General features: G+C 39.7%; 1 protein-coding gene across 1 annotated transcript in view; it reads right to left on the bottom strand.

Moving 5' to 3' along the window:
* trabd2a (TraB domain containing 2A) overlaps positions 1 to 15,019 on the bottom strand; it is a 67,306-nt gene extending 52,287 nt beyond the window's left edge. Inside the window, 2 exon segments of the mRNA XM_038734259.1 lie at positions 12,364 to 12,924; positions 14,267 to 15,019. Of these exon segments, the coding sequence (XP_038590187.1) occupies positions 12,364 to 12,924; positions 14,267 to 14,371 (666 nt within the window). The 5' untranslated portion in view covers positions 14,372 to 15,019.
* Between the last annotated feature and the right edge of the window lie 3,711 nt (positions 15,020 to 18,730).

Here is an 18,730-nt window from a genome sequence, read left to right as displayed (position 1 = left end):
TTTTAGCTTCTTCATTGATTGGTTAGTAACAGCATGCTTGGATAAAATGTATATTCCTACTGATTAATCAACTAGTCAGAAAGTCTCTGGTTTTGAAAAGAAAATAAATGCAAACTAACTGCAAAATTACCTCAAAGCAAAAAAATAAATCCTTTGAAATTAATGTAATCCCAATTACAATGTGGCTGCTGCACAAACCCTTTCCACAAATTCCCGGTGACACTCTGTGATGAAGCAGAAACTATTAATTCTCCGTCGGAGCTTGTGGACAGCTTTGGCCTTGTATTGCTCGGCTGAAGTCCAGCAACGTTTGGCTCATTTCTACAGGCTGTGGGGAAGCTTGATTTAATTCAGACCACAAACCTATAGCCAGTACAGCGAAAGCATACGCATACCAGGAGCACTTAATGTGAAACTGTGACAGGTAAATGCTCATTTACAAACAAAACCCCTACCTTAAAAAGCACCTTTATTTTTTAAAGAGTGCAAATATAGATTTCCTTTTTGAAATTTGACTTCAGTTTGATACTATTTAGAATATGAAAGTTAATCTATAAACTACCACTAAAAACTTTCTCAGAGGTCACTGTACATCAGCGGAGATGATAACATCACAGTCGTCTGATTTATTCATTTTAACATTACAATTTGAACAGAGGCATTAGGTTTTTCACAACTGATGTGTATCTGCATGCAAAGAAGATCACTATTCCCACCTTATCTGATAGCTATCATATCCATGACCACTTTTTTTCTGGTAGCATTTAGCCACTAGTTTCTTTTCCCACATAGGCAACACCTTTATATTGTAACCAAACGCAAAGCACCAACATTTAAGTCATATCCATTGTTACAGAAAAATGGAAGTGTTAAGTTAAAGTGTCCTGATGTGTGAATATCTTTAACACTTAATTCACACACAATGAAATGGAAATGTAGTGATATTGCTTCTACACATTGAGAAGTCAAATACCTGCAACTGATATAGTATTCCTACCATTCAATATCCATTCTCTTTTAGACATGTTAAAACAAAGGAAGCCTCACACAAAAAGTTTCATATGTTTTAAATACAAGTTTAACTGAAATCTGCAGAGTGTTGATGTAACAGGAGACATCTGCTAACCTATAACAGAAACAGTGAGTTGAAGCTAAACTAATCTAGTTTTTAACTACTGTATCTTGATACTGTAGCTTACAAAACATGAGCATTTCTGGAAATTCATGTTGTCGTTTTTATAATACACAGGAATTAATGCAATTGGTTCCCCCCTCCAAAAGAGAATGTATGGCATTTGTTAATTTTTACCAGTCACATGCTAATTGAGCGCTGATTGGTCATAGCTTAGTAACAACAGTGACCCTGGGGTCTCAGCCACATTCAGCCTGCAAAAATCTTAGCTTACATAACAACAGAGGGAATGACGGGCACCAAACAAATTGACGTTAGCATCATAATGACTCTAATGGCTCTTACATATAACTTACACTTGCTTTAAATGTGGGAAGGCCGCTGTTAGTGTTAAGTACATTTATAGATGCTGAGCTTTTCTTACTTAAATTAAGGAGGAGGCACACTGCGAGATAGCAGAACCACAAATGTGTTCCAATGTTTCTACATGGGCTGTTTGCCCTCTACAAGGTTTCACAATCACGTTGGAACAGTAAATGGAAAACTGCTTGCTAAAACAAAGAAGTGGCAGAGATATCTGTTATTTCATGTGTAATTACATTTAGAGTTATTTTTACTTGTTTCATGTGAGTTATTATACATTAATCTTTGGAGTAGATCGAGTCATTGATTATTTAATTGTAATGACTTGAATGTTACATTGGACCCATTTGGCCAACTAAAACATTACTGCAAGTTGTTTTTGTGTAATAAGAAGCTATTTTAACATACTGAGCATTTACAGTAATATACATAAAAAACAACTTAAATATTGATTGAATATGGCATGATGGAGGTGTATTGTAGTATTTTTTTCAAATCTGCACTGATCAAGAATGCTAAAGGTCTTTGACAAGTGGGATCAAAATTATGTTCTGGTCTATTTTAAAATAATGATCAAATAACACAAGTTAACAGGATCATGTAGCTATGCAAGCTTGTATAGTAGGCTTCCATAGCCACAAGGCTATACAAGCCTGGATAGCCTTGTGGATACCTTACTGAACAATGAAGATGCCAAAGCCAGCAAGGTATATTTACTGCCAAGTTGCTGTAAAGGTCTCAATAAGCAGGTTTTTATGTCCTTTCAAAGGTGCAGATATATCATGGTAATAAGCATTAAGTAATAGGCACTACCAATTACTTTGAGGAATCAAACATTGGCCGGGATGCAGAGCAATAATTGTGCTATGAGGCTCCTTAGCCCGGACAAGTTTTCATGACCCAGTGTTAAGTCAGAGAGACAAGCTATGAAATCCCTATTTAAGCCGCAGAAGCCTTTTTCAACCAAGAAAAGCCTGCAGCAGTCTCCATAAGTCAGACTCTCCTCCATTGGAGTGTATTACTGTATACCTTCAAGGATCTAAGCTCTTTTTCTTGGCACATAGTTGGCACCATCCAGGTGCATCTGATCTCTTTTCAATCAAATGCACTTGCAAAACAAAATGTTGCAAATGGATGGACTTACACAGGAATGGAAAATTTAATGTGTGAAAGTATTCTACCTTAATATGACAGCAGCAAAAAGGGGGATTTGCTCATTATCATACAGAAAGTCTTTACTGGTTCAAAACAGTACCATCATTTTCATCAAAGTTTGTAACTCATTGGCATTTACCCCATATAGCAGAAAAAACATGCTGATGACTTCAGGCGCTTCTTTATTCAGTAGCTTTTCTACATGATGACTTGTTGACAGACTGTATGCTTCAATTTCTGTGTATAACGCTTCTGAAAAAATGTGTGAGGAACTCCGCATCTTTGTCTCCGGTGTCATGTTTCCGGATAGATGGACAGATAATGTCTGAGGGGATGTCAGATATCTAATATGGAACTGTTTGGTCAACAGTGGGGAGGAAATCAAGCACCTCAATGCCACATAAAACCAGGAATAAAAAGGAAGCCGTGAGGACATGATGGAAATTCAAGCATAGAACTGTACACACATACCAACGCTCATTCATACACAAATATGAAGTGTTGCAAACATGCACATAAATGTACATGTGCACACACAGTCATGCACACACAGACACAAACAATAATAAACAGTTACAAGCAGTTATATCAAATACATACCACACTGCAGCTAATATGCAAAATATGCAAAGTCCCAGTGATCAAAGTTGAGCAAGTAAAATTTATGAAACAATAATACCTTTTGTTATGTATCATTATACAGTATTGTGCATGTACAATATAAAACACTCCCTACAATATGACTGAGAATTAATGTGCAGCTTTTATATATAAAAGAGAGCAGCTTAGCAGGTGTATTTATCATATGAGAGATGAAATTTAAGTATATGTTAACATATTTCACTTTAATCTATATTACTGCTCAAATATTTACTTTTTCTGGTTTTAAGAAATTACATTGCCTGTTTCCTGTTAATATCTCATATGATGACATTTACTTGGAATAACTGTTTCATCAGTTATTTAAAAATGTTCCCACGATTCATAATTTGTCTAAATAACAAATGAATATTCTGTAAGCCACGACAATAGTCTGGCAGAGCATTAAAGTCCCACTTGAAATACCATAATGATCTGAATAAATTCAAAGTAGAGGTTAAGATTAATTCCTGCCTTTGTCATTTTTTTGGCTGTGCCAACCCATGTGAGTGTATGTATACATTTCACCACTGCAGGCCATTCTGCTGATGAACACTGAATCAATTGACCGGATAGCTGTTCCAGTGGGACAAATGAGATTTAATCAGATTTGCTGCTGGTGTATTGCTATGTAATACTGTCATCATGCCAGCATATGTCCTCTCTCTCCTTTACACACACACACACTATACTATACTACTATACACACTCATATCCACCCAGTATGTGCTGCAACCAAAACTATTTAGTCATTCAAAAAGTTACATTTTAGGAATGCTGTTATTTGCTTTCTTGGCAAGAATTAAATAAGAAGATTGATACCACTCTTACTGTATTTCTGTACAGTAAATAGAAGCTACATGGTGACGTTAGCTTAGCTTCCATCTAGCTGCACCTCTAAAGCTTGCTAATTTACGCGGCCCATCTAATCCGTACACAAACCAAACTGTTAAAAGGTCAATACGTGGTTTTACAGGGGGTTTTGTGCAGGCCTATTTCTTGACCGGGTGCAGTCATTATAGGAAGACTTAGTTAGAGTGGAGCACTGAACTCTAGCACTAACTGACCAACTCACACTGCAGCACTTTACAAAACTCTGTTAACTCTTGTTGACAGCAAGAATCAGAATAAAATCATAGGATTCCCCAAGGAGTCCCACCCTTACTCATCATCAATATCATCATCATTCTCATTTTGCCATCTAGACTCATTACCGAGGGGATTGAGAGAGATTTTCCTCTATGGGCAAACTCTGGAAATCAGTGGCAGTTTGCCCAAAGCTCTGCCCATGCCGGGCTGGAAAATAAGTACAGCCATTGTTCTGTCCAGGATGTCAAGCTTCACTTTTCATAGAATCTACATAACCAACACTTAGCAGTCATTTTAAGATGGTCACACTTTCTGACAGCACCCGTCCCATCCAATGAGTTTTGGTACAGAGTGAGCATCTGTTTACATATGACCTCTTAGATTGGATTTATTGTACTAGACATTTTCCCACATTTCTGCTGATTCAAGAACTGTACTTTGATTTATTCAATGTTTAAAGTTTAAATCCACTAACCAAGAGAGCTTTGCCTTTTTGCTGTAATTGAGAACAGACTTCGCTCCCTGTGTGCAGAGAAATTTTCTTGACTAATGGGTCAAGAAAATCTGTTCAAAAATTGTAACTAAACCTTTTAATTCCAAATCTGGAGTTGTGTAAGGAGATAAATTAGGTAAATTAAAGCAGGACAAAGGCGATATCAGATGTAAAAGTCTGATATGGACCAATGTTCTCGTTACAGCCACATTTAGAGATGAAATTGGGTACGGACCTGTCTAAATTACAGACAGGCAGAATTTTTCTAATTGATAATTGGGTTAAAATATCCAGTGCTATTAAGACTGGTTCATGCTCAGTTACACATCGGGCAGAAGTTATGTTTGGTTTTGGTTAGTGAAATATCTTTCCCATATCTTATGTTTCCCCTCAGGCAAAGAAAGACATGAAGAGAGATAAGAATAATGAAAATGTCAATGTAACAAGAACTCAAATTTCAGGCTAAAAACCTAAACCTAAAAAATTCTCTGTAGTTATAAAAGTGGATTTTGTTTGGATGTCACCAGACCTTGCCTTGTGAAACACAGCAGATCCAGGGACCCTGTAGCCTGTAAGTTCAAGTGAAAAGAAAGCAACTGAAGTTACAAGGTTGTCAAACAGAGGTAACGTCATGATACCTTTAATGGAGACGGAGTCACGCCTTCCTTCCTTAATGGCTCCTCTACTGATCTCAGTCTGCATCTCAGCTCTCCTTGTTCCAGTCCCTCCTCGTCATGAATGAACCAAATGGGCTTCAAACATTCCTTCCCTGTTCTCATAGACGTACACTGAGACCTGCATTCATCACCTCTCCATGCACCATTACTCCCAGTGATGGGAGGAAAGAAACAACACTTTCATTAGCAGGTCTGCTCCACTGAGGTGTGGAATGTCCCGCGGGTTTCCAACAACAGTGACAGAGAAAGCCAGCCTTCATACAGCTATTGTTGTCCTCAACAAGCTCACTTAGTGTAATGGGCAAGGCTGAGCCCACTCTTCAAAAGACGAGGGGCACCGTGCAAGAATAAGAGCAGTCATGCTTAGCCAGATTAGAGCTCTAAGTAAAGAAAGTATAATTCATTGTGCTTTGAAAATAATGAGCTCAATGGGCTTCATTTATATTGGCAGGCAAACTCAAAAATGGACACGTCACTTATAAGAGGAGGCAAAAAAAATGTTTTTTAAATGCATCAAGCTAAACTAAAGCCTAAGTCTTACAGATGTTGCACAAAGCCAGAACCAACATGTAACAAGAATCAGTTCTGCTAATAAAAATAAATATGGGCTACATCACACAGGAAAGGCCAGGTATTGAATGAGTGGGGGCGATTGTTTTAACCATCAAACCGCCGTGTTAAAAAAATGTGATGCATCAGAAACTGCCTGAATTCCTAATCAATGTCTTCAGTGCCTTAGTGAGATTAAAAACATCTAATGCCTAACCCTGGCCAACCCTAACTCTTGAAAGCCCCCAGACCTCACAAACAACTATTTAAACTGTGGTGTATTGGTAAAATGAAGCATGATTACAAGGCCTATCCTCTCGTCAAATTCCAGAGGAGCTACCATAATTTTCTAGTGAATTTAATATTGAAAGTAAACAAGCAGGCATGATGTACTTCTGTTTCTCCCTTTAACAAAGGCACAAGGAGATCACTAGTTCAATAAATGAAATATTTTCCATTTGCCTTTCCTTTTCCTTTAAGGTCTGTTTCATGCCAGATGTAAATGGCCAGTGAAAACATTACAGAGACTATTACAGAAAATATGGTTCTCTAGCTGTAGCCCAATTAAACAGTACGTTCAGTCAAGAATGGCGTCTGAGGCGGCAGCATTGTTTCACCACCGTGTATCTCACTCATCACACGCTATCTGGACATCTTACAGTTGAGTTGAGCTAAATGGCTTCAAATGGAATTGCCCTTTTCAACTACACTGCGAAACTGTGAAAAAAAATGTTTACTGAAATATTAAGCGGGCTGCTTCTAGCCAGCAGGGTTAAGGCGTCCATCAAGCTGCAGTTGATTCGATTGAAACTGAGTGTGGAAATTATGGAGCCAAGCTGTGTGCTGTGCTGGTGCAGTGTCAGAGTAGGGGTTGTTTCTGGGACACTAGAATTCATTGTTGAGCCTTCTGGGGGCTTTGTGGACCTTATTCAATGAAAGCTGTGATGATGGGTGGTTTTCTCTCTTTATAACACTGCTGACAAACCCAATTTTTGCAACCCACTTTCTTTCTCTAATATACATAACAAGAAGTCCCTCATGTCTAAACGACAAAATAAGTCCTTTTTCAATGCCTCCCAAAAGAGACCAACAGTATGAAAATAATCTTCCGGTCCCACCATACCTATGGTGGAAAAGTACATAGGCTCTGAAAGTAAGCTGTAGCTGACGCACGTCCTCAAAAATGTTACTTCAGAGCAGCCCAGCAGCTCACCTGGTAAGAGCGTACCATGTATCATGTATCTGATCCCTTACAGCAGCAGCCCGGGTTCGATTCCTTTGCTGCATGACATCCCCTCTCTTTCTCTTGTGCCTTTCCTGTCTCTCTCAGCAGAAATGCCAAAGACTTCACTACAACATTGGGTCTACAAGATTGCCCCACGGTATTGGCTGCTTGTGTTTTCCCCTACAAGATTCTGATGTTAGAGTAGATTGTTGATAGTGAAGACAACAATCATGAAGTGAAAGTGAAAGACAGACTTCAGTTTTCTCCTTTTCAGGAACAGACATCTCACAAAGACATCTCAACTGTAAACCTTCTACTTAATGTGATCCTCTTTGTATCACAGTGAATGACAGAACAAAAGCACTGCACACTATTCAGTAATCCGACATGACTAAATATAAGTTACCAGGATGGAACTGCTGTTATTTAAGTACGTGTGTAGCCCACTGTCACTCTGTATCACAACGTGAAGTGAAATAATAACATGTGGGATATAAATGGGTGGAAACTGACACTAAAGTACAAATTATGACCTATGTCATAGGCACCTATGTCGGGACTCCCTGTGTTGCCTTTGTGTCAAGAATAAATCCAGCTTTAAAGAAACCAAAGAAGGAAATGTCATGCAAACCCCGATCTCAAATGTCAATGTCAGATACTTCGTACATCCAATCATCGCCCGGACATCCCCCAAAAGTGGTTTTGGAGCATTATAACAACATCACTTGCCTTTGCTTATGATAGGGAACAGTCATTATTTGCACGACAAGTGGACGATTGTCAGAAAAGGATTTCTGGTGACCACAGTGTTGTCCAAAAGTCTTATGTTTATCCAAAGTAACTTAAGAAATGATCAAATCTGATCTTAAGGGTTAGTAAGTGTAAGAGGTTTTGAGAAATAAAGACTTCCCTGTTCATCATGTGAAAATGCTTTGTCACCAGAGGTGTTAACACAAGCGAAATGTAATCATTTCATCTCGTAGTGATTGTTAACTCTTACTCATACTCATTACTCATGTGTTTATGAAGACTAAAACATTGCCATGGCAAACAAATTTCTATTGAACTTCCTATGCAAACAAGTGACAAAAACCATCTATAATTTTACGTTTGAATGATTATATATGCTGTATGATTTAACATCCCCCATTCTTTCTCTACGACTCAAGAGAATGCTAATAAAAGTGCTGCTGGGTGGTTTGGGCAGAGACTTCTAGTCTGAGGGGCCAACAAGGCCTGCTTTAAAATAACAACACTTTAAGCTTCTAGGTGTTAAGGTAAATGGTCAAGTGTAATCCCCTTAGCTCCTAACCAGCATTAGTAGAAATTCCTCAATAATACGCAACATGATTTCATAGTGACTGCTGCCTTTGAGGGATGTTTGTAATGCTGAAAGGGTCACTGAGGGGCATAGACAGACAGACAGACAGGCAGACAAGGAGACTTAAGTGCGCCGGTTTGAGGAAAAAGGTTCCTTTTTTTCTGGTGATTTCAGACTTGAGTCATTAGGATCCGTTTTTCTTTAATAACAAAGAAGGTGGTGGAGCACGGCCAAATGTTTGTACAGCTGATTATTAACACCCACCTTTCTCCACTCGACTAAGCTATGGGAAAAAGTGGAAAAGACAAAAATACAGGCCAAAAATACACAAAAATAATGAATCTGGATCTCTACATCTGGTCTTTGTCATTTGTATTCCAAATTTCAGTCTCTTGAACTGGTGTAGGTTTGAGGCATCATCAGCAGAGCAAATTTGACTTTGAGTTTATTGAAACAAACCTGTCAGTCTGAAGGGTAAACCCACCAGCTGCGTAACATATCATTTGACACCCTAGAACACATTGGATGTACCGTTCAGACAGAGGAAATAGTTGTGGTATAGTAACCAGGATGTGCTGATCTGTGGAATGAATTAGGGAAGCACCAGTCCATCTTTTTCTCCCCCGTTACTAATTCTGCTTACCAAACTCCAATGCTTTAAAAAAAAAAAATCCCAAATGTAAAATCTGTTAACCTCTCCACATGGAAGTGATTCAGATGAGTAAGCTAACATAAAGTTGTTGTAACTGTGGAGAGATTCATACTTCAAGATCCTTTTCAGGCTTGTGTATATTTTAGAATAGGTTTGGAAATTGCGTCGTTCAACCTCATAATGACAAACTCACTCTCATGTTCAACTTGTCTAATACATGTATAACATACAGTTCCTTCTGTAGGATTACTGGATACAGACCTTACAAACAGTGCTTAGCTGCTGTGACAAACAATGAGCCAATGACATAGGCCCAATCCACACTACTGCGTTTTCGAATTAAAACGGAGACCTTTTGCTACATTTGCACCTCCTGTCCAGGCTACAATGATGAAAACGAAGACCTAACACGGAGAAGTTTGGAAACGCTGCCGACCCCGTTTTGCATTTCAAAACTCCGGAGGCCGTTTTAGTGAAGACGGGCCAAAACGGAGGACTTTAGAAACGATGACGCAGCCGCTCACGCTCGGCTCTCTGATTGGGTCTTGCAAAGCAGAAACACAATGCTACTGACCGGGTTTTTGACATCATATTTTTATTAAAATATTCTGTACCATGCAAATAACACTCATCTGCCTACACTTGTACTGTGCATGTCGCCGTTTACTTTGCAACAACTCCCAGTCTGTTTTCTGACGCCACACTCCCGTGTTACATTCAGTAACAGTTACATTACTCAACAGTTATTCTTTCGCCAAATCTTCTGTAACTAGTGTTGTGTTGTTCAATGAATGTTTTGTTCATAAGACCTAATCGTGTGTATGACTCGGGAGGAACATTTTCACGTTAATTTTCACGCATGTGTGAAGGATCTTTGACTCTTACGTTCACTCGTCACATCACTCGGCAGCTGCATCGGCTCCGTCAGCACAGGAAATAGAATTGATTAGTTCACGACTCTCAACTGTGGGTCTCTAGGTCTGAGGCGTTCATTTGTCACGTGACAGCTACTACTGTGGAGCAGGAATGAACCACTCGCTCAGTCTTTCGTTCACTCTGCAGGCTGAGCGACTGCCAGCACCGGAGAATGAGAGGCAGGTCGGCTGTCAGGTAACAGTCACTGGACTGACATTATATAGCTATTTTGTTAATTATGTGAAATTTTAATAAAGCATAACATTATTACAGCGCAGTGATGTTGTGCTAAGTTATAGTTTTAATACAGCCGTACCGTAACTTTAGTCCAGCTAGTGTTTAACATTACAGCTAACAGCTAATGAGAGTTGTTGTGGGTTTGCTCCACTTCAGAGCCCTGACACGGTTCTACCAGGAGCCGAATTACCTTAGAGGTCGTCTCCTCTCCAAAACAAAAAGACCCAGACATTTAAACATTAAAACACAGCCACGTAGCAACGTTAGCGTTAGCCCTGTAAACAGCTAACAGCTGATCCAGGTCCGCCAGAGAACGCAAAGTAACTTTTCCTTTTTATTTACCAACGGAGCCCTGCTGTTGTTTCACAGCTCTTGGCTGGTGAACAACCTGCAGTGCGTTTCTCTGTCTGCAGAATCAGAACCTGATGTGGCCCATTCTGCGTCCAGAACTGCCAAACTGCTGCATTTATATGTGTTTATTTCTTTGTTCCTCTCTCTGTGCTGTAGTTCTTGAAGAACTTGGTGGCTTGATCCAGATTATTATTAAATTGGTTGAATTTTAATAAGAGTGTGTTAATTCATATAGTGTATCAAGCTTATTACTTCTATATATTTACTGCAAATCTGATATTAATATTTTACTCATGGATACGGTATGGTACGGTTAGGTTACTGTATGAATGAGCACTTTAGAGATAATGATAGTAATTATATACATAAGCCTTTATATAGCTGGTCTGGTTGTATACTCAGGAAAGATTGTGAAAATGGAAGGATTTAGGCGGAGTAGTGGATTGCATATAGACAACATATTTCTGTGGTTTTTACATGGTTGGAATTTGGTTGTGGGCCCAGGGGGGTTTATATAATAATGATATACAGTAATCAAGAGGTGAATTTGTGCATTATACTTTATCAAATAAAGCAAACCAGGCAGCCTTCCGTGTTTGAGAACGGTGCTGTTTTTTAATCGCCCACTAGAGGGCTGCAGCACCGCAATAACAGCCTAGTTCAAATGAACGAAATGACTCAAGAAAAGATTAGTTCATTTTAATGAACGAGATTTGAATGAACGAGTCTGTCAAAAGACTCGAACTTGCCATCACTATCTGTAACTACGGAATAGACCATCTGCTTCATGTTTACACTGGCACGCGCATGCCCAGTGCACCTGAACGGGTCCTAGCTGTGCGTTTTCAGTCATTTTAATGGAGATCAACTCCAAAACGCAGCGGAAACGCAACGGTACTGAATGTGGCACCTTGGACTAGCAACAGACTGAACGTCCTACTGAACTGAAGCTGAACAATAAGCAGCAGTATGAACTGTGACGCTTCCACTATTGAACATACTAAAGTGCCTTGTAACGCTGATGCATTCACTTTCTGATGCACATATTTAAGCACATTTGAACAGTGATGCAACCACTTAGCATAGGAAAAAACGTAAATGAACTACATTGTCAGAGACTATGAATCTTTGAACGGAATGAACTGAACTGAACATTATGATTTAATGGTATGAACGTGATTTCCACCTCAAAGCTCCACTCATAAACACAGCAACTGTATGCAATATAATTGTTTCTGGACTGTTAAAGTTCAAGTATGCTCATCATGACAATGTCTGTGTGTGGGCTTACATTGAAAACAATAGTTTTGAGTTTTTTAAAGGGTATTTATGAGTGGCTCCTTTTAGAGCATGTGAACCACAAACATCCACAACCATGCAATACATAGAAAGACTGACAGAATCACAAGTTCCTGACAGGGCATTTCTGGATTTTTATGTCATTGATATCTTGACTAAAAGTCACACATAAACACAAGGACAATTCCAAACACTGCTGAGAGGGTACAACGGACAAACAGGCAAACCTGAGGCCTGAGTGCCAATCAGTACAGTTTTAAACTCACCTGGGAGAAGTTGAGCCCATTGAGCGGATGGCACTGTTCCTCCACCTTCTCCACAGCCCCCGTCCTCTTCCTCATCCTCTCTGCCTCCTGGGCCAGGTACAAGTCCAGCACCGGCACCCCTCGTGTCTTAATATCTGCCTCGGTTAACGAATTCACCATCAGCATCACCCAAACTGGCCGCTTCCTCTCCCAATTCCCAGCGATGGCGTTGAAGAGGTAGTCTGCGTAGAGTCCCTTCCCTCTCTGGTCCGGGGTCATCCATGAAGGCATCATGAGCTTTACATACTCAAGGTGTCTTTTAAGTCTCCGATAGATGTCTCTGGGCAGGACATCCTGTAGGTTCTCGCCCTGAGGAAGCAGCTGGCAGCTGGTCAGGGCTGAGATGGTGTAAGGGTCTGTCAAGTCCAGCTCAAAGTAGACAATGTTGCTCTCCTGGAAGGCCTGCTTGGAGTTTTCGGGGATGAAGTCCCAAACACGCGTGTAGGGAACATGGATTGTGCCATAGAAATATGAAGGAGGGTCCCGTTTGATCATCCACAGGAAGGAGTTTAGGTCAGTTTGCTGGGGAGAAAGATAAAAGGTTTAGGTTTAGAATATTTTCAGTATTTACTTATCAGTTGATGCTTTTCTGGTGGCTTCACAGATGTCAGGAAATGGTTAAAAATACCAATAGCAAGTTCACAAAGCCCAAGCCGTTGTGCTTGTCATGACCAACAGTTTTAGACCCAACATCTGAAAAGCAGTGTGATTAGCAAAACTGTTGCTGCTTAATTTTCTGTTGACTGACTCAATATTTCAGCAGTGAATATTTGCATGTCAGAACCAAATGATGAGCATATAGGGTAAAGAGAAATCAAGAATCAGACAGAAATGAGAGCGAGCTTATGTATTATTCACTTAAAAGTTGTGCCGTTTACCTTACATGAACCAACACTTGCCCTGTCTGACACTAATCAGCACTTTGTCTGTGAGAGGCTGTTTATTAGATATAGGTTCCTAACAGACTGATAATGGCTTATTAACAGGCCACTTAGCACCCAAGTGCCAAACAAACAATACACATGTCAGTGATTGTCGGACTGTGAACTGAACATTATGCTGTCCTGTTTCTGCTGCATCTCACCGGATATGGTCTGTGTGAACATGTCTGACAAAGAGAGATTGAAAGTTAATCAACACAGGGGAGGCTAAGCAATCTTATTCATTTGTAAAAGACAATACAAAAGGACAGAATGAGTCTTGAATTGACGGCATTACACAAAACACAAAACTAGTGCTGAAACGATTAGTTTATTCATCGCTCAGTCAATTGCCACAAAATGAATCATCAATAAATGTGATTATAGATTAATTTTATGCTATTCCAGCAAAACAAAAAGCTCTGGCACCTGCTTTTTATTCCAGTATTATCATATTACTATAATAAGATTAGGCCTATTAATTGAATTTCTTTGGGCTTTGGACTTTGCAGACAACACCTCAGACTGTGGGGACTTGTGCATTTTAATCTGTTTCTCCACATTTTATGGACTAAAGAGTTATTGAAGTCATAGATAAATCAATAATGAAATAATGAAAATAGTCATTAGTAAATTGGTTCAAAGGCTTAAAGGTTCAAAGATTAGACAAGTAGCCCACAGAGAGATGCAACTGAACATTGGGAAGTTGGTCCAAATATGTAAACCCATGTAGAAAAGGTGAACTGTATGTCAAAGAGGGGAAATGGTAAGCTACTTTGGGGGTCCTTTAGCCTGATGACAGTTTATACAACAAAATAAAATCATTTAGGAATAATGTGACAGTTGTAAAACGCACGGGGAAGAAATTATAGTTACTATAAACAATACTTTAAGCAGTGTAAGCAGTGTAATTCATCATTTATTTTCGCTGAAGAATGACTTACTTTCCTGTTGAGCTCGCAGTTGGCGGAGTCCTTCAACCTCCACGGGTCAGCTCGGACCAGGAGTAGCAGACATGACTGAATGAATGCGCCCAAAGTACCCCGCATCGTAGCTCTCTCCGAAGTGTGCACGGTAGCGTGTGTTTGCTTCACAACGTGTTGCAACAACTATTCCCCAGAATACATGGATGAAGTCTTATTTCCACAGCTCCGGCTCCATGCGGTCGCGTAAAATGAGCTGACAAGTATCCGACAAACCGCCGGACAGAGTCATGCTGGCTGCAGCCTGGACATGGACGCGCTGCTGCTGATTCACGTGTGTTTGAGAAAGAGAAATTGGTAGTCAGTTATGGTTTACATCATCCTCTCACTGCTGGGCAGGCTGCTCCCTCCGCATCTCACGTCCCTACATTGACTTCTCCGCGGTGTTTTGCAGAGTTTGCGTGAGTTTGAAAGTTTGAAGGTTTCAAACCAAAGTGAACCAACAGGTCCGCGCTGCGTCAACTCACCTGAAGCCAAAAGGCAGTAGAAGTCAGGATGATTTTCCTAGATATTTTAGTAGAATAGCTATGAGTCTGGCGTGAATGAGCAAACTGCCGACGAGTCGCTCTTTCTAGAGAAAGGTCTTAAAACCAAAATTTCTCTGCACACCGCTGTGTCTGTCTGCCAGGTCTGCACTGTTTGTTTCTGCAACTCTCTCTCTCCCTCACTCCGACGTGTGTGAGCATCTCTGTTGGGCAAATCCACTCGACCTACCCCGTAGGTTGCCTAAATACTCCCCCCTTCTCTCTCTCTCTCTAACACACACACACACACACACACACACACACACACACACAGCAGTAACCTGATTAAACAGACACGTAAGACACGTAAAGTCTCCCTTCACACCATTCATGTCAATAAACAAGGTGTGGAAGCTTGCAGACCATAAAGTTTAAGTGGAAGAATTAAATCCATAACTAATGCCAAAATTTCATCACTGTTATAAATAAATAGCTTGGTCCTGATTCACAGTATCTTTACCTGTTTTCAGTTTCAGTGTCAGACTGATGAGGTCTCTTGTTGTTCCCCTACAGGAGGCCTACAGGCAATCAAGGATATATAGATCCCGTGGATAGATTATCATGCCCTGGTAGTTAATGCCTTACAAACTGGATGCATTAACATGAGAAAACCCGCAATAACAGCGCTTTACAAGAGCAGCAGACCTTATGGGGCAGCCCAGACAAGCTCACTCACCATATATAAACCAAAGGTTGCCCATAACATGATGATAATGTTGTAATTGATCCCCATACATTTATAAGGCAGCATTCTGGTGACCCTCATGGAGCCTAATCACACAGCCATGATGAACAAGCATTGCTCATTCTTTTGAAGCCTAAAATAGACGTTTTAATGAAAAGAACTATAATTTGACTGGGTGTTTTGTTTGAAAGGGGGTGTTACACATGGGGAGCAACATTTTTCGATTCACGATATTTGAATCAATCAAAAATACACATAAGTACAAAATGTAGATCTTGTGAACTTTTTGAAAGGTCCAAAATATATGATACTGATGATCTTTATTTTGTCATAAAGATTCTTAAAAATAACATTTAAAAAAAAAAAGGTTTCTTACATGGAAAAACATGGTCAAAATCTGGATTGGACATGTACCAGATTAACAGCTACTCAGTACACAATGAGTACAGAGTCAATAGTCTGATGTAGAGTTGCAAATTGTGTATTGTACACATAAAGTAGCCTACAAGTACAATATTTTGGCTTGTGTAGCTGGAGGTTGATCTGTGCGCTGTGACTCCGTGCTCTGAAACCTTCAGATGGGGGCAGTGAACACATGTTGATATTGTTTGACTGAAAGACTTTGGGGCTTTATTTTTGTTGGTCGCTGTTTGCAGTCAAAGAAGAGTAGCAGCAGTTCAAGAGGATCTCACAGCTGTGAAAATCCACAATTTAAATTATTAGTGAATTTGCTTATAACACCATTTACCCAGTTTAAAACTGAAATTACAATAGGAAAGATTATATATAGCCTACATATTCAAACAGTGTGTATTAAAATAAATGCAGCCCACATTATGGACTATTTCTAGTGTTTCTGTCCGTAGGTTTGGAACTGGGACCCATGATTGTAATGTGACTCTGTTAAAGCGCCTCCTAGTGGAGACATTTATTGTTACCAGCTGTGCTATTCTCTACTGTCTGTGCTGTGACAACAACGCACCGTTCAGTCAAGCCATTCAAAGCTATTGAGGAATTTTCTAACACTGGAGTAGAGTACTCTGAGAGAAAGAGGCAGGGAGATGAAAGTGGGGGTTGAGGGAGGGATGGGATGGGATGGAAGGACAAAACACAGACAGGAAGAGAAAAGACAGAAAAGAAGCAGCTGAGATTCACGCAGTTAAAGATAGAGACTTTGTGAAGACTGAGTGGTGTATCTCCAACACACTGCGGGGAAATTGCATTTGTCCAATTGTGTTGTTGTCTGAGTAATGATGACAATGTCAGTCATCCATCTACAGCCTTCTTTAAATGACATCTGTCTCGTGCTAATTTATCCAAGCCAAAATGAAAGGATGAAGGAGGACTTGGTGGTGTGTGTCATCTTTGTGTGTGTTCTGCATCTGTATGAAGGTAAAAACACCTGTGGCTGCTTCCTCTTTAATGTCTGAAAAGGTTGAGAAGCGTGTGGTTTGTAGGGAGCCATCTGTGTGCAGCCACACACACACACACACACACACACACACGCACACACACACCTGTTTGTTGTTTCCATTATCTCCCTACTTAGCTCACAGAGGCAGAACAATCTAAATAAAATAAATATACACATCCAACATATGTACATGATCCTCTCTGACGCTGTGCAGCATCACATACGTCAGAGGTAAGGCCCGTTAATTGCTGCTTGTTTTTTTTATCATTTATCTTGATTGCAGCAAAATGAAGAAACACATTTTACTTTAACTAGATGTGGGCTCAGGAAAAAGTCTGAGGGTCATTGCACCTCCGGTTGTCAGGAATCCACTAACCAGCCCTTCACGCTGTCACATGGCAGAGCAAAATGTTTCCATAACTTAAAACCATATGACACGCCAGCATGAAGGGTTAATGAGTTGATGTTTTTGAAGTTATAACCATCTAAATCTCATCAGGTAACCAGACACCTGTGCAATACCCTTTTAGCAAATTATAGTTGAAGGTTATGACAAGATTATTTTGATTAATAGTTATTTAGTTTAAATTTCGTGCAAATGATGGACATCCTTTTTCAAATAGATTTAAAAAAAGGCTATTATAAAAGTCCACTTCTTGCTTTTAATGTTTTACTATCCCTTTCCCTATTTGTCTGTGTTTTATTTTGACTATATTATGTATTTAAATGACCCTTCACATACCTGTAAAACTCATTCAAGTCACATAAATCGTCTTTAAAAAATGGACACAGTTGCAGTTCTATTATTTTATGAAAGGGAATCTATTTGAAGCCAGGAATGGACTTCAGTGACCCCTGTTAATACTGATACTACAGCACATCTGTACATTTCCACTTTAAAGTGGCTCTGTTTGTGAAGATCAAACAGAACTGGGGTCTTCTGAGGGTTCCCGAGCAAACATCTGATTCTGCCTCTTTAGAGAAATCTTCAAAAGGATTTCACAATATGGAAATGACCACATATGTTTCATTTTACAAAGACTGGGAGGTGGATGTATTTGGTCCCGTCAGGTGACCCATACAAGTCTGTCTGTCTCTTTGAAATAGGAAAAAAAACCTACAGAAAATAGAATATAGTGAAAAATATGTCTTTATTATATAGCACACCCAGATCATCTTTTTAATGAACACAACCCTGTTTCTGATTGATTAAGCCTGAAGCAAAGTTGGAAAAACATAAATAGCAATTAACAAAAAGAGCCTTCATGTGTGTATGCAAGCCTGCAAGTGCTTCCAGATAGCTATCTATAGTTTACAGTATTTTTATGTCTGCATGCACACTCGGTTTACACATTCCTGATGTTTTTATAATCATGAAAACAGACCACAGAAGACATGACTTTCTGTAAGCAGACTGCTGGACAGATGTATCCATTCATTTTACACAACGTCAGAGAAGAACTGTGTTCATCCTTCCAGTAATAGCTTGATTTTATATGACTCAGTCCATTTACAGATGGTCAGTCATGTTGACCATGGTCCGCTTCCTTAAAGCTCATTAAACTATCATTGAAAATACCTGGCACTAGTATCTGAAGTTCTGCAGCATTTTGTGTGTGTGTTCGTGTGCATGTAGTCTACTGTATGCCTCACTGTATATGCATGTAGCAGTATTGTTTGCTTGTGTGCATTGCCTTTTTGAGTGGGTTGGTGGAGGACGTTGCATCAAGATTGGTCAGAGGTGAGATATCCCCTTCATGTGAGGCCAAGCCAAGAAAACTGAAATTGTAAAATATAGAGAT

The sequence above is a fragment of the Micropterus salmoides genome, unplaced genomic scaffold, assembly GCF_014851395.1.
Source record: "Micropterus salmoides isolate LMB-PRFRI ecotype aquatic unplaced genomic scaffold, ASM1485139v1 Ms_hic_scaffold_20, whole genome shotgun sequence".
In the NCBI taxonomy this organism is placed as follows: domain Eukaryota; kingdom Metazoa; phylum Chordata; class Actinopteri; order Centrarchiformes; family Centrarchidae; genus Micropterus; species Micropterus salmoides.
The sequence above is the reverse complement of the archived record's forward strand: the minus strand, read 5'-3'. Positions and strand labels throughout refer to the sequence as shown.